This window comes from Anas acuta, chromosome 1 (genome assembly GCF_963932015.1).
Source record: "Anas acuta chromosome 1, bAnaAcu1.1, whole genome shotgun sequence".
Classification (NCBI taxonomy): domain Eukaryota; kingdom Metazoa; phylum Chordata; class Aves; order Anseriformes; family Anatidae; genus Anas; species Anas acuta.
This window is the reverse complement of record NC_088979.1, coordinates 32,068,680-32,085,575: the sequence shown is the minus strand read 5'-3', so window position 1 is coordinate 32,085,575 and position 16,896 is coordinate 32,068,680. Positions and strand designations below refer to the sequence as shown.

The 16,896-nt window shown below is 47.2% G+C and overlaps 1 protein-coding gene across 5 annotated transcripts in view; it reads right to left on the bottom strand.

Annotated features, from left to right (window-relative positions):
* Positions 1 to 16,896, bottom strand: part of ELF1 (E74 like ETS transcription factor 1) — a 74,389-nt gene that overhangs the window by 25,441 nt on the left and 32,052 nt on the right. For 4 of the 5 annotated variants that reach the window (XM_068675521.1, XM_068675537.1, XM_068675528.1 and 1 more), the window contains exons 2-3: positions 7,515 to 7,819; positions 570 to 744 (exon numbers count right to left, since the gene is read on the bottom strand). In XM_068675521.1, coding sequence (XP_068531622.1) covers positions 570 to 744; positions 7,515 to 7,586 — 247 coding nt within the window. In that variant the 5' untranslated portion in view covers positions 7,587 to 7,819. Of the gene's footprint in view, positions 1 to 569; positions 745 to 7,514; positions 7,820 to 8,276; positions 8,624 to 16,896 lie in introns of those variants that run through there. The other variant, XM_068675546.1, reaches the window with a different exon arrangement.

The window sequence follows — 16,896 nt, the reverse complement described above, 5'->3', positions numbered from 1 at the left end:
CCTTTCCTAAGAGACTTCATGCAGAACATTTGTATTTTAGACATGAATCGTCATCAGAAATCCAAAGTGAATATTGTGCTGAGTGCACTTCAAATCGTAAAGGTTGGAAAAGACCTCCAAGACCATGCTTACAGGTACGTTTTATTGCTGGCTGCTTGTATACCCTCAGGAAGCGAAAAGCAATACCTCTATAGATGCTGTACATTATTGCTTTATTATTGCTTTTTGGTACGTATTTTTACTTAGCATTAAACAACTGCAAAATGTACCAAGCATTAAAAAACTGCAAAATTATCAGCAAAAATATCCCATTAAGAGCAACGAAAACTCTTTCTGGAACTCTGAGCAGGACTCTGTCTTCATCTCTATTGATAAATGAAACTCTTCACTGTACCAGCTGTACAGCTGGGATTGCAAGCCACCTGGTAATGGTGTTAATGCCATTTTCTCTGTCTTGTACAGAATTAACAGCATTCAGCACTATCATAACTTTGTTTCTTATTGCTTTTTGTCACTGCCACAGCCATCCTGACAAAAGAGCACGGCAGGGAAGTGTTTTTACTGCAAACCTGTGAGGGTGATATCGTCGTCTTCTATGATTTGCTCCTCTGCGACGTCCAGAGAGCTCTCAGTGATCATGTCACTGGGTTCGTCCACGCAGGTTAAGCCGGAGTAGTTGTGCAGGAGCTCAGCGCTGGGGACGTGTTCCACGATGACAGCAGGGAAAATGGATGGATCCCCGAGCTGCAGGGAAAAAAATAATGAAAGGAAAATTAGAGTAATGGTAGTTAGACCGTGCCCGACCTAAGCACTTGCTGATGAGTATTTCAGCAGACCTGAATATTTCTACATCACCTCGATGTTAGATGTTTTGAAGAAGAATTGGATGATTTTTAGCACACCAAATAAAACAGCAGCAGTGTCCTGCCGTGGGCCAGAGTCTGTAGTGTCTAAATCCTGACTTTATTCCAGTCAGTTAATACGAGACTCCCACAGCTGCATTTTCCAGCTTAAAAGCTGATGTGACGGAGGAGAGGAGCGGCGCAGTAAATGCCAAACTGTGCTGGCAACGACAGCAGGCAAGCAACTCGCGGCGAGCACCACTTGCTCTTCCTGCCAAGCTGGAGGCGGAGGGGTGGGGAGGCTGCAAGGCCCACAGGAAGGTCTCATAGGCATCAGGTCTCCCACGAGACACTCACTGGAGATCACAATCAGGGGACACTTAGTCCCAGAGCAACAGGGAGTGCTTGACGCATGTCCCATACTACTTTCCCTCTCTAATTCTTAGGGCCTCCTTCACTTGCTCCCCCTCTTTCCTTCCCAAGACCACTTTCAGTCGTTCTCCTTCTCTCAACAATTATTTTCCGTAAGATACAGAAGAAAAGGGGCGGCTGGAAAGGCAGAAGTCAAGCTGGCCAGCAATAATAAGACGCACGTTCTCTGACAAGACAACCATTCAACAGGAAGAGGTTTTCAGAAAATACCATCTACTGCAGAGCCAGTATTTTCCAAAGCGCCTCTTTCAAAATGTCATTTGCAGGAAGAAAGTCAGAGCTGCTGATAGCACAGCGGGCTCAAAGAAAGCCTGGTGCAACTCGAAAGCTCTCTCACTACAAACACAAATTGCTTTATGAATGTGGCAAGCCTAAAAAAAAAAAAAATAAAGTTGCTCAATGTGCTGCTGTGAGAAAACCGGTGTGTATGTGTTTGGTCTCGTTCTCCAGAGAAGAACAAAGATACGCACAGATCAAGCAGATTTTATTTAACTACACAAGAAAAAACAACATTTGGTTATGAGTTCACTTAGGCATTGCTCCCATCTCACCATCTCACCACTACTCAGGCCACCAGCGGTGGGAAATGCTCCCAGAGCTACTGGCTCCATACAGACAACAGCAACGGGAGGCAGGGTAAGGAAGAAAAAGGAAGAATTCAGACACAAAATTAATATTTCTGTGGGTTTCTATCATAAACACTCTGCTAAACTAAACTAAACTAAATAAATAAATAAAACACACCACAAAATCAACAAAAAACAAAGGAAAACAAAAATCCACAGCTAACCTGCCAAACTCCACGGAACATAAGCTTCAAAGAGCGTAATGTGGGGGGAGAGCAATAAAAGCAGCAAAAGGCAGAGCAGTTAAAGGCACACGAGACTTGTAGATTCGGTTACGTGAAAGCAAAATGGGTAAAAAAAGATAAAGCACTATGAACAGAAGAAGAAAAATAAAATACTGCATGCGTTACAAAGGTTTTGTTTTCAACAGCTCCATGAACTAGGAGGACGATAGCCCATTACAGCCTCACCACTGAGATAAAATTCATGCTACAAAAATAGCTTGAGCACCCCAATTTCAGAAATATACCACAGTTTATACGTTTTGTGGTGGAAACCACATATACTGTACACACATCTACATAACCACATTAAAAAATAAAGAAGAGTTTACGTACTACACTCAGGCTCCTGTCACCTGCAGGCAAGAAAAAGAGGGCATTTTGCGAGCATCTGTTCATTGGCCTACTGAGCAGGTAAAATGATGGATTGTAGGTTGGGGAAACACAAATATGAAGTATTTAGTATTTAGTATTCTCATCCTACTTGAGCTAATAGACACTAGGGGTGAAGTTCACCTCACCTAACTTCAAATACCTGTGGTTCAGGCACTCAGAGCCACATCGTCTAGGTTGGAAGAGACCTCAAGATCACTGAGCCCAACCTCTGACCTAACACTAACCAGTCCTCCACTAAACCATATCACTGAGCTCTACATCTAAACGTCTTTTAAAGACCTCCAGGGATGGTTACTGGCTTAAGCTAATAACCCCAGGTTTCCTTCAGAGTCAACAGGGAGAAATAGGTGTTTTTAGAGCACGTTTTCTTGTCCAGTTGTAGGCTCCTGTGCTACAGTAGGATCATCCCCTAAAAACTCCCAGTTCTCTCCATTGACTCTAAACGGAGAGAGGTGTTGGGGTATCTATTCCTGATGTAGACATCCATCCTGTAGGCATCTATCTGCAACATCTTAGAAGTGAGCTTCATCCTGGATGAAAAACGACTGGCTCAGCACTGCCCTTCTCTAACGACTGAAGCTCACCTCACTAACTTTGTTTCTGAGAGACAAAAATACCCCAAAGTTACTCTTCATTCATAAAACCCCTTTTGCCGAATGCTGAGGGAAACACAGATAAACCCAACAGAGCCTTAGACATTTTTATCCGAGGTTCTCAAAGCCCTATTTTTATTCCACCCTACCAGTCAGGCTGTTGTGAAAACTAATGACCAAATGTGATCTATTCTGTAAGGGTAAACTGTGCCTGTCTACACCAGGGGGGTGCCTGGGGGCTGTGCCTGTCCCTCTCAGGGCAACACGTGGTTGTGTGAATCTGGAGCTGGACAACTGGAGGAGCCTGCTGACACGCTGCTCGGCCAGAAGATGAAAGATGAAGAGTGAAGCCACTTGGAGAGTCATGCAGAAGAGCATTGGTTCATGCTAAGACACATTAAATGGGATTTTCTTTAAATTAATAACAGCTTTAAACTGGAGTCAGAGTAAATATCACTCCTTCTGGCCTTTTATTTTATTTTTTATACCATTATTACACCTGCTTCCCATTCATTTATTACTGCTGTACAAAGTATGGGTTTTCTGTCTTGCCAGTGTTGTGAAAAGGAAAGGCTGGAACAGATATAAAAAATGCATTCAGGAGGAAAAGCACAAATGCAACTTCAAATAAATCTAATGTAAAATACGTTTTTTGCAAAAAACTACAGTTTTGTACAAGGTTTGCAATTGGTTATGGTTTCATTGCAGCTTTTCAGTACTTACAGGGGGCTTATAAGAAAGATGGAGAGCAACTCTTTGCTCAAGCAGATGATGGCAGGACAAGAGGAGATGGTTTTAAACTACAAAAGGGGAGATTTGGGTTAGATGTTAGGAGAAAATTGTTCACTCAGAGGGTGGTGAGGCTCTGGCACAGGCTGCCCAGAGAAGCTGTAGATGCCCCATCCCTGGAGGTGCTCAAGGCCAGGCTGGATGGGGCTTTGGGCAACCTGGGCTGGTGGGAGGTGTCCCTGCCCATGGCAGGGGTTGGAATTGAGATGATCTCTAAGGTCCCTTCCAACCCAATCATTCTGTGACTCTATGACTTCAGTAACAAAACAGCTTATTTAGTTTCAAAAGCCACTTCTCCGTGATGGGAAAAACTGAACCCTACCCTCCTCGGGGGAACGCTAATGGCAGCAACCTTCCTTCACGCTCTCAAATTCTTCTTTATCTTCAGTGTTTGACATTCTTGAGAGATTTCTTTTTCTTCCTCTCAAAAATTTTCGCAAAATACCAGACTGGTTGTGCAAATGGAAAAGAAGGGGATTTCTTCTGCTCTGGAAGTAGCGTCTTCTTATATGACAATTCAGATCCATCCAAGGGACAATCCAGATCTCTTCCAGAAAATGTGCTGTCCCAGGAACACAGTGACGAGCAGCTAACTGGTTTGGATGACATTTTATAAAAGGGAGTGATCAGTGCTAAGAAAAACACGCAACGGGGAAAAGCTACATTGGGAGAAAAAAGAAAGAAACATCGGTGAAGAAACTGGCTCTGCAAAAACAGCAACAGAATTCAGCCTTGAGATGTAGTTGGCCATTTATTTGGAAATAAAGCAACAAAAATCCCCCCGGTAATCGAAAGCAGTCAAAGTGATCTTGGTGACTAGAAAATGGCCTTCGGTTTTCTCTCCCTGAAGCAGCCTCTTGACTGTCTGGGCGTTCCCACGGCCAGGCTCCGAGACATTACCAAGCTTGGCAGCGGGGGTTTGGAAGCAGATAAATGCTGCTTGCCTTCTCGGGGAGGCAACCTCAGCACGGATTTATATTCCAGAACACTGGATGATGTGGAAGAGTAAACCAAGGCAGGAGAAGATGGTGCAGAAGTCTCTGCCCAACCTAAGGAGCAGCTTTCAGAGCCATGTGGAAGAGTGCTAGATGGTACAGAGCAGTCGTGCTGGGGACAAGGCTAAAAATTAAGGGATGAGGTGATGTGGTGCATCCCTGGCATCGTTTACAACTTACTAGCGTGGATCCAGCCTCTGTGGTTGCTTGAATTCAGCTTTTTAAATCAAGACCGTCCTGATCAAGTATCACAGTAGCTGTGAGATAACGAAGGGCTAAATGAAAAGGCACTGAGGGAAGAAGCTGCAGAAGGGGAGCGAAGCAGTTCCAGGCCAGTTCCTGACGCAGCCAAATCCTGGAGGAGCTCCTGCACAGTTTTACATGTGTGGTCTCTCTTAAAACAAAACAAAAATCCACAAAACCTCTGTTTAAACATGATCTTTGACACGTAGCAGCAGCCAGTCAGCTTATCGGGAGCATTAGGACAAGTCACTTGTTCCCTCCTCAAAATTATGAAGACATTTTAACCCAACTTCTTTCCCACCACCGTATAAGCACAATGCTATGAATTAGGCCTCCAAGAGAAAAAAATAAATAAATATTTTCTAAATTGAAAGGGATGGAGCTGACAAAAGAGAGCCTTTCCTGTTCACGTGGGGCCATGCGACCAAGTCCCTCCCACTGGCATCTGCCGGCGGCTGACTGCTTACATTTGCAAATGGTCTGTTCCTAATTTATGGCTGTTTAACCAAGGCTTTACAAAAATAAATAGATGGCCACGAATTTATGACTTCCCCGAAGCACTGCGTGTAGCTGCCATCTAGACCCCGAAGCTCTCCCCACAGCTGTTCCGTGTCCTGACAGCTCTTGGCACAACAGGGCTCCAGGAACAGCTTCGCCGAGGAGGAAAGCACCACAGTTCTTTCGACTCCAACAACCCAAAGATGAGTTAATGGACACGTAAGTATGACGATGGCACATTCTGCATCCCGATGAAGCTCAAAAAAATGCTTTTGATCAACACAGAGCACTTCCAGAGCTCTAATTCCTAAGTACCCACATTGGGGTATGCATCCCTAAATGCGATCTACCTGTCCGGAGCTGAAACCTTCAGCAGTGCCCGTACTGACAGCTCCCAGGTGCAAGAAGCAGGTCAAACCTTTTCATGTTCACGTCCTTTTACGTATCTTTCCCTGAGTTAAACCTTGCTGCAGCTCCCCAGCTCCTTCCCTGCTGCAGGCTCCTTTTCCAGCCCCGATGTTTAATACCTGCCCTCACGCAGCCAAATCTTTGCAAGCTGACCTACGGCAACCTGCTGATTTAAACACAGCTCGCATCTGAGTGCTTGCAGCGAGGGATGTTCTGTTATGGCCTTTGGGTGTCTTTTTGGGTGGTTTTTTTTTTTTTTTTTTTTTTTTTTTTTTTTTTAAGTTTTTCAGGTGAATGTCTAAAGAAACTGAAAGATACACAACGCACAGCTAAAATGAACGAAGCCACGTGTGCTTGCACTGCTCCTTCCAGAAATCAGAGTGAAGAAGCCCTCCACTTCTCGATTCTCCCCTCGCCTTGTAAAGAAAACCCAGCAACAAACAAAAAGCAGAGGTAATAAATCCAGCTCGTTTTCCACTATGTTTGTGCAATTCCCATATCTAAATCCCCAAGCTCTGGAAAAATACAGGGAAGGAAGTTACATTACCAGTTCCACCCAAAACTGAGTTAGCACTTCAGAGAGACAACGCTCAGTTCATTGAAATGATCCTGTGACGCTGACAGCACCAACGGGACACCAAACCAGCCAAATATCAGGGCACGGAGTAAACCCAGGGACAGGGTTCTGAAGCCAACAGTATTTTTGAAGCAGAGGAGAACAAATCCTTTTCACATTCACAAAAAGAGGGACAGATTGCAACAGCACTTCTCAGCTGGCTCTCCGTAAGACTGAGACATCCTATGATCTGTGTAAGACTATGAAACGTCTCTCCATACCACTGAAAAATCTAATTTCTTGTTAAAAAAAATGCAAAACCCTACCATTAGCCACCACTTATAGAAGAGCTGCCTGACTTTTACAGCAGGAATCCTTCGCTGAACCCTCAGGACTCGTAGGATGTGGTTCAGATCATCTAAACCTACCTGAGAGTCTCAGGAAATAGTTATTATCCCTTCAGTGTGAAGGAAACCCCTTTCAATTAGTTTGAAGCTTAGTTCTGAATAGCAATGTGATTTAGAAACCCATCCGTATAAAGGAGAGAGGTGACATCTATGGCTCCTGTGGTATCACACTTACTTTTTCCAGATTTTAGCCTAGCACACTGGAAAAGCGAAAGCGACAGCCAAATATCAGAATTTTAGGATTTTCGCATCACAAGTGGATTCTACTGGCACACATCAGTGACAGGAGAAAAACATTTTCAGAGGAGGTCTCTGCGATACTGCAGCAATTGCAACATTTCAACCCATTTCTGCTGGGCTCGTGCAAGTTACAGGAAGCTTTGGAAACTGCACAGAGATCTGCCGCAACAAGAATGAGCTCAGCGTTGGCTTGCTGGTGTTTTACGTGGCATTTTTTTTTCCTCGTGTTTCCCCTCAAACGAACGGGATCTCTCCCGCGGCCCCGTACCTGCTGCTCGTCCTCCATGACGTTGCTGGCGAATTCAAACACGAGCTCATTCTGCTGTACCACTGCTGCCATAATAACGCATTCCCAGCTCTCAGCTCCACATACGAAGAAAAACGTTCCCCAAATGTCAAAGGCTGAGGAGCGGCACCACGGGCCAGCAGGGCAGAAAGGCAGGAACCGAACCAAGGGCCACTTTTAGTATTTCTTAACCATCAGTGTTCCCAGGTCCTCCTCTTCTCAAAGGGAAACAAACCAAGGGAAATCCTTTCCTGAGGTGGTTTTCCCACGTGGGCAGCCTTTTATCTCTGAGGAGAGAAATAGAAGAAAAAAAAAAGTTATAATTAAGAAACGATTGCTACTTGAAAGAGCAGAAGCCACAGAAAAGGCTGGTCCTCGCTCACTAGAAAGGTTTTCTCTAGCTCGGAGCAAGGCAGACACCTTTGTATCTCCACGGGTATTACTGCTACTAATCACCACATGCAAATTTTCGTTCCCATGAAGAGCAGGACTGGTTCAGGAAGCAGAGGGAAACCGTTTCAGGAAGTAAGACACCGGTTCCAGAGCGCTTCACATTAAAAGTACCAGCCTAGCACTCAGACGACAGAGTCACAAAGGTTACCAAAAAGAAACTCCTTCTTTTCGCCCGGTTCATGCACGCAGCTTTTGTATTCGTTAATAACTCTGGTCTTTGAGGTACACTCGAAGCCAAACCACAAAGCCCAGCCTGACCCGCTCAGCTGCAGGACACCTCGAGTGCGTCACCTTGCTGCCCTGCACACAGCTCCAGCTTTGCACGGCTGTCACTCTGCGAGTGAAGGGCTCTCCATCTCGATTCCTGGCGTGCAACAGAGCCCTTAAATCCCTCGTACGACACGGAGAGCTGAGCTGTACACGAAGCAGATCTTCAGCTTCTTTTTCCAAAGGCCCTGTAAGCGCAGCCTTATCTCTGCCGCAGGCTTGCGAGCAGCCGGAAGGAAACGGCACTGACCACGTCACGGCACAGCGGAGCAGGCAAAGAGACGGCACAGCACAATAGCAGAGAGCAGAGAAAGGGCTCCCAAAGCAAGGAAGGCAAACAGGAGGGATGCTGGAGGGACGCGTGCTCACAGCTCCCACGGTTTCACTCCCTTATCGGCGCTGGAGGTAACCGTGGTTAACTTGTGCCCAGGCGGAGATGCACTGTGTTGCTTCTGAAATAAAAGCGAGTGCTAAACGTCATCTTTTATACAACTAGGATGACCAAAATGTCAATAATACCCTACCATCTCGAAGGAAGAACAGCATTGATGCCTGCAGTTAGGGCCCTGGCTTTGATGCAGGGCTGCTCTTTGATGCAGCTCCAGCACGTCCCCATCCTCGAGAGACAGGCTTGGGCCTTGCCTGAAGTCACCTCTGGTGACTTCAGCCCTGCAGCGAGGCGGCCGTTTGCGGCATGTCGCAGCCGCCCGCGCACAGGAGGTTCACCTCGCCTTGTTTTTGCAGCAGCCTGAAACCCAAGAAACGAAGGGCATCTTCCTCCCCTGCTGGCAGGCCGTTTAATTAGGGAGGGCCAAGCCACGGGCCCGTACTCCCTCACTCTAGCAACCGCAGCAGCTGGTTTTCCCATATAGGCTGCGGCGTTCCCAAATTCCTGCGCCGTGATGCCAGTGCGTTCAGGGAGCCTCGCTGAAGTCCCTGGATCCAGCCCTTCTAAGAAATCGGGAAAACCAAAGTCATGCGGGCAGGACAACTTGCCCAGCTTCCAAGGCTTGCTTTAATCAGCTGCTCAAGCGTTTGTTAAAGTAGCCACAACCCTAAACAGGGAGTATTTGTGTTAATGAGGGCTAGAGGTGTGAGGAGAAAGGCAAAAAAAGTCCTTTTGAAACCAGGACTTCAACCCCAGCCCTTTGCAGGGTGACCTGAACAGCTCTCCACACAGCAGCAGAGCTGCGGCAGAGAAAGCATCACATGCAACCCCACAATCTGGGGTAAATCCCCTACAATTGCTTGGCCTCTCAGTAGGATCTGAAGTCTCTCTCAATAACCAGAGGGCTTTCGTTCCAGAGGACCACCAGGCAAATAGGAAAACCTCCCCAGCTTCCCAGCAGAGGCTTATTTCAAAACAAGGGTTAATGTAATTGTCCTGGGGTGAGCAGAATTTGGGAAGGGCGCACAACCATCTCCGTCACATGCCTGTAACCCACATGTACGAACAGAGAGTGCAAGTGCTTGAAGCCCAGTGACTTTCTAAGGTCAACCAGAGTTCACAGCACCTACATAAAACCAGGATGGACACCCGTATAGAGATGCAGGCTTTTTAGGAAGGCACAAGGAAAACCAGAGGTACAACCAGCAGGAGACAGGTTTTTGAAGTTCCCTGTGTTCATTGGGAACCAGCACATGCACGCGATCCCTGGGGGATCCACTCAAGCCCTGCTTAAGACTGTTACACCTCATGGTAGTGAGAAGCTCCTCATGATCCGATAGCTTTGTAGGAACGAAGATTTTGGACTGGACACCCTCATGGGGAGGTCAGGCGAGCACCTGGGTGCTCCCTGCACTAATCCCTTTCTGCCAGTGGAGGTTAAGGAGGGACCAAGCCAGAGCCCGTCCACTCCTTGTAGGACAGGAGCAGGAACAGGAGCTCTGAACCCTGCTCTCAGACCTCGAGCACCTGCAGCCAGCAAAGCGACAGAGAGGAAGAAGAAGCTGAGATCTGGTACTCGGCACGAGGAGTTTCTGACAGCACAACTCTCCCAAGGAAGACAGGAAAACACCACGGTGAGGCTAGCAGGGAGGAAGGAAAGCCACAACCTGAGGGACGCTCCGAGATCATCCCCCAGGGGGATGCAGGGGTCCAAACCCTCTTCTCTTCCCCCTTTCCTCATCCTCCGGGTAAGAAAATAACCGAATCTCACTTGCAAAACGTTGGCCACAAACGTGCTGCGGCACCGCGCTTCCTGGCCGCCGGTCTTTCTAAGAACTCCCCTGCAAGGGGCTACGTCAGGGCTCTTATCCTACCAAACATCAGGTGCCTGTGCTACGAAGAAGATTTGCAGGAGCGTGATGCTGTGATGTGGACCCGAGAGCCTGCTTAAGACTGTGTCATGTGCACTGCAAAGCTCTGCTTCTCTTCTGGCTGCTGCACAACCCGCGTGGGCAGCTCCCGGGAACGCAGAGCTGGGGACCAAAACACTCGGGGATCACCTGGATGCTGCCTTTGGAGCCAACTCATCACTACTGGTAAAGAGAAGGAGAAAAATCAGGAGCTGGCATCTCCCACCCGATAAAATGAGAAGCAGTTAAGGAGAAGGAATGGGGTTTGAACAGAGGAAAGCATGAAAAACGGATCAGTCTAGGTGTACCTGGTCAAACTTCTTCCATAAATAAAATCTCATTGATGTTAAAAGGGAAAGCGGCTCGGTACAGGGACAGCCGAAGGGCTGAGCTCCAAGCCAGCTACACTAGGATACGAGGAAAACTTGTCTGAGGGGTGTAGGAGGGAAGAGCTGCTTGACCCCAAGAGGTTGAGCTGCTTTGATTAAGGCAGGCACGCAGGAGAATAAAGAGGTGGCGGTGGGAGGAGGAGAGATGGGGGGAAACTGAAGCTAATTGCTTTGGCTGGGCGCCGAGCTTCACAAATTACCAGCTGCCAGTCCGTACCAAACCCTGACGTAAAGCTGCCAGCCGGCCTCTGAAAATTAATTTCTCTGCAAATTAGTAATGTTGGTTTCAGATCACCTGGAGGAAAGAGTTCAGTTTACTAAAAAAAAATAAATCCATTTTTAGCAAGCCAAAGACTTTTTTTTTTTTTTTTTGAAAAACTGAAATGTAAGTGCACAGAAAGTGTATCTATATTAAAGGGGGAAAAACTGACCAAAGGACAGCAGAGATGAGCTGGAAGTCGGCAGCTTCTTATTGCAGATGGCCTTTTGCAGCCAAGCTCTGGTAGCTGTAGATCCGTCATCAAAACCCTCACTGAGCTTCTTCGGTGTCCTGCAGAAGATGCCAGAGGAGCAGGCTCAGGGACCAGCCCTGTTGTAACTTTTCCAACAGAGATTTTTGGCATTTTGTGGCTTTGGTTTTTTTTTTTTTTTTTTTTTTCCAGTTTGTTTCTTTTTAACTTTTCCAATGTGGACAGTCAGGCACAAGGAACAAAATATTTAAATAAACCCCAAACGCTCTGTGATTCACCTTGGTGTGTTTCGAGCATTGGAGAAACCTTCAGAACCTGGTTCAGAAATCTCAGTGTGATTGAACTGACTGAAACCAAGGAACGAGGGGCACATACTAACCCAGGCAGAACTCACTGAAGCCTCCCCTTCCCCGAGCACTTCCAAGCCCCTGCGGGGCATCTCACTCGTGTCAGTGCTGGGTCCGGTTGTGGCTGCGCCCCGCAGAGCTGCCCAGGCTCTGCAAGGCAAATCCTCTTACCTCGGCGGTGCCTCTGGAGGAGCTGCCTGCACACAGAGGCAGTATTTCTGCTTGCTGTCAGCTGTCAGCAGTATCACCAGTCCCAAACCCTCCGGAGCGGGCTGCTGGGAGTCAGCTCGACTTGAATTTCCAGTTCTTTGACATTGTTGCCTATTTTCCTTCCTTACGCCCGCCCGTCCTGCCCTGCTATCTGGTTACAGGGAGCCAACCCGTACAGCACCTCGCTGCACGGTCAGATCCCGGACCTCTACCTGCTGCCCTCGGTGGTTAACCCCTCTTGAACCACCGTGTAAAACGTTTGCATCAGAGAGGCATTTTTCCTTCTTGGACTGCAGGAAACAGGCAGGCTGCTCTGAGAGAGGAGGCTCTGAAACGCCCTCAGGAACAAGCCAGGAGATTTATGCCCCCTCAACCACGAGCCACGGCCCGCAAGCACTCGCTCCTCACTTTAATAGCTCCCACCACCTCCAACATCCCTCGCACAAACCCCAAATGGCTTGTTCTGGGCTCGAGATAATCTAATTACACTAATTCCTCGCCTGCCTGCAGCTCCTGCTGCCGGAGCACGTGGCAGGCAGGGTGCTGGCACAAGGCGCTGCCACCACTGCGGGCTTCCCGCTGCCTGACGAGGACCTGGTGCTGCCCTGGGCTCAGCTCCTGCGCCTTCAGACAAGACTCACAGACACAACGAAGAAAAACAAACCAAAAGTCTACCAGAACTCCTATTCTGGCACAGCACGACTCACTCTCACCATCAGCTCCTTTCTTAGCAAGCTGTTAAATGAGCGATTGTCTTTGGGAGATTCTGGCTCCGGATTTAGAAGAGCACTTGCACTTCACCAAGTGAGCACTGTGGTTAACTGCGACACGCGGGTAACACAGAGATAGAAACAGCAGATTTTAGAACTTATCCGCTAAAACACACTGTTGCAAACTGCATTTGCAGCTTTTTAATCTATTCGTCGCACGGATCCTGGCTTAACTTTACTGAACAATACACAAAGTGCTCCGACACGCACTGATTAGAGCACAGGAATTCACAGGTGAGGTTCCCTGCACAAAGCAGGAGGTGATCTGCTTTCTCCAGGCTGCAGGCAGTACCGCAGGGCTCCCCTACGGTGCCCCAGTCACTGTGTTCTCAATAATTCTCCATCTAGGATCTTTCTGAAAGAGTTGGGTGAGGGAAATGACCCAAGGAGTACCGTGATGGTTTTATTTGTAAGGGTTTGGAGAACGCAGCGCTGTTATTAGTGTGGTGTTAGGAGGTTGGGACAAGAAAGGCACATCTCAGTCAACACATCTCTGGGAAAAATTAGCCAAAGATCCTACTCGGCCAAAATCACAAAGCTGGTGTTGGCACTGAGCTTCCATACAAATTAAAAAAAAAAAAAAAAGTAAACCAAATAAAACAAAAAAAAAAGAAAACAACACCCAAGAGTGCGTGTCAACAGCCCCTACCACTCCATAAGCAGAAATACTTGATTCAAAGAAGCCTGTAGAAACAGGAGTGAAAAGTAAGGTAAGAAGGGGTGCAAAGTACTAACCTATGCCCACAGTCAGGTAAAGTGATAAGAGACAGCTGTAAACAGGGAAGTAAGAGATTGCAGTCAGACTCCACGAACACCCTCCCAGTAACCTCCAGGTCAGGCAAGCATGTTTTGTTTCGCCCCCCCCCTTACATTTTTTTCTCCAGTTTGTCTTTTCTAATGTGACTGCTTTTTTCAGCGTGAGTGCATTCAGCTTCATTTTTGCTTAATCACACACTTTAACTCATTAAGCAGTCATTAAGAAGGATTTATGACTGTTACGTTCCTTCAAACAGGACACCAAAACAACCCAGATGTTTCACGCTTGTCTCCTAAATCAAGGCATCGGGCCTGTTCCTGCTTTGTGCAGTTAACTCTTCCGCCTGATTTCTCGTTTGCCATAGTCTGGGATCAGCACAGCCACAACTCCTATCAGTGACAAACCTAAAAAAATATTTAAAAGGAGTAAAAATGATAAAATGGGGGAGATGAGCTTTGAAACTCACAGGCTGGAGGGCTCAGAGGCATTTGGGTTAGGAGGCTGAAGCTGTATGTTCTCCCTGAGCACAATGAGTCACGGCCCCGACTCGTACGTGCTTTCTGCATGGGTAACCTGTACCTGCGTTCCTGGCCACAGCACGAAGTAAGAAAATAATCCAGATATGCTCAAGTAAACACGCTTAGTAAACTCTCCCGGAGTAAGGAGGAAAGGGAGCGAAGTCACCTGCCAAGGAGCTTGCTCTGAACTCCACGAATGCTCTCAAAACGCTGGTTTAAAACTGCACCTGAAATTGGAAACGGCTACGAAAAAGCACCAGAGCACGCACAGATGCACAGAAAATGAGGGGGAGACACGGCCTTGGTTAGGAAGAGTGAGCGTTACATAGCCAGAGGGACTTCAAAACCAACACAAAAACCCCAGGCTCTCGCTGTAACTTGTTTGGGACACAAACCACCTTGTTACCAGCCAGCTCGGTGTGGGCGTGGAGCCGCACAGCACGCACAGAGCGCTCTGTGTGCAGGTTAGCCGGATCATCCCACCCAGCTGAGCCACGCCGAATACACCTTTCACTGCTCTACCCAGAAAAAGGACCGGAATTGTTTGGCCTCCCTAAAACTCCCTGATTGCTGCAGAGGCTGCAGGTTTGGCTTTTATCTCCTCTCGATCTTCCTCCTAATCCTTCCGTCTCTCCCGTATTAGCATCTTCAACATTAGCTCTTCTGAGAGACTTTGAGAAGGCTGTTTTGAGAGGCAACCACTCCTATGCTTCTCTCATTTCCCACTCCTACGGGTTTGTCTCACGTCAGCCAGATTTTACCAAGGTAATCAGCTGTGTCCAGCTTCCAGGAGTTTGCTATACCCAAAACCTGTGCTGTTTTCCAAGATAACCCACTCGTTCAGCATCACTGTTTCCCAAAGGATTAGATCAATCAGGCTGACTAAATTGGAGCAGAGAAGAGAAGGAGCATTGACAAGACAAAGAGTACAGGCATTTCTGAACATCTAGCCTGGACGTAACACGTGGCAGACCTGATTCACTGAGATATCTGCAAAAAAAACTTAGGTAAAGCACCAAATGCAAAATATTGCATCTAAAAATCACACCTTTAAAACCTATGCAAGGCAAGAGAGTGCTTACACGGCGATAGGAGGGAAGAACATCCACTCAACCCATAATTGTATTAAATAATACTTTTCAAACTGCCAATTTTTAATATACCCTAAAATGCCCTGTGTCCACTCATGTTACTCTGAAAACTCATGTGCTTCACGATGCTTACAGTAAATAAAAAATACATTTGATAGGAAACTGTAGGATAAGAGAGACGCTGATATTCTCATGCCATTTGAGAAGTTTTCTTCTTATATATCAGCTTAGCTTACGTTTTATGTTCTAAAGCATTTGGGTAGGGTGGGATTAGGAAGGGAGACTATTTGTCTGGGGAATTTCAAAGCGGTGAACTTGGCTATTAAGGGAATATAAATTCTCTCCCGGCTTGTTGCTAGACCAGCAATTCCCACCGTGGGGTTTCAAACAGTGACAAAACGTGAGTCAAAGTCCAATGAGATTAATATAATAAAAGCAAAAAGATTTCTCCTCAGAGTTACGTGGAAAAGGAGCGGGGCCTGCAAAGGTCCCTCCAGGGAAGGCAGCGTCTGGACAGGTCAGTATTTCGTAACGTCTGGGGAAATGTTTGCTCTGAAGCCCAAGCCACCCCCGTATGAGCGCACACCTGCTCCGAGGAGACACAGGAATTCAGTGCTAACGAACTAGACGCAGAAATTTACGATCATGGCGTGGAAAGACCCACAAAACCTGTGTTATTTCGGAAAGTTTCAGAGCCCCCGCAAAGCAGGTGGAGAGAAATTGAAGCCTCACCTCTTCCTCATTTCATCACTCAAGTTCCTGAGTCTTTTGCAGAACTAACGAGGGAACGGCTGCTGCGTGGCTGCATCCCTGCGCTGTGCAGCCGGGGCTCCTCCCGTGGGACCCCACAGCGCCCCAGCTGCAGGGGGAAGGTGTACACACGCAGGGTTCTCCTCCCCTGAACTCCGATCTTCTCCATTCACATGACTTCCAAGAAACTCAAGTACCTCCATTAGAAAGGACCTCGGTTGCTCCAAGTTTCCTCTGTAGACTGGTACCATGAACAAGGTAATACAGGGGGAGGTTGCTTTACAGATTTTCTAAGCCATCCCTTCACTTGTCCTCCAGCTTCCTTTGTTTTTCTTTTTTTTTTTTTCCACTCACCTAACACTTGATCTAATTGTGATTACGAAGGCTGATTTGTCTGATTGCAAAGTCTCAGTTTCCAACCAGCCGTGGTTGGCTGTGATCACGATGCAATGAATGTATTTCAGAATTGTGGCTGGGAAGATCAACAAACACACACAACAACACCATGCCTTCTGTCAAGCTTCGAGCAAAGGCTTTTCTACATGCACCCTTCAGGGCTGCACACCCCATTTGCATCTTTCCAACACCACAGACCTCAGAAAAACTGGTCAAAACTAACCGAGAAAGAGATCAGCACAAGCATCCTGTTGCTGAGAAAGGCTTCCAGCACAGCTATGTTAGGAATGGGAGAGCTGGTGCCTTTCACAGAGGCAGAAATTCGGAGTTTTAGCCTTCTCATCCTGGCTTCTGGTCCTGCAGAAACTCAAGGGACCTGACGCTGCGTCCCTGGGGTCAAGCCAACATTGTGAGCTACACGTGGTGCCTACTGATTCATAACCCAAGAGAAAACAGGAAAATAAAAAAGCAAAGAACACAAAAAGAGTCCTTATCTATCTGACCTTACCACCCCCACAACCCTTCTTTCTCTGTCACCCAGAGGATGCATCCCTCTGACTAAAACCCCATCATTTAAAGAGCAGGTAACACAGAAACGTTTTACCACACACCAAAGCAAACTCTACTCGCTGCTGGCTACTCAACACA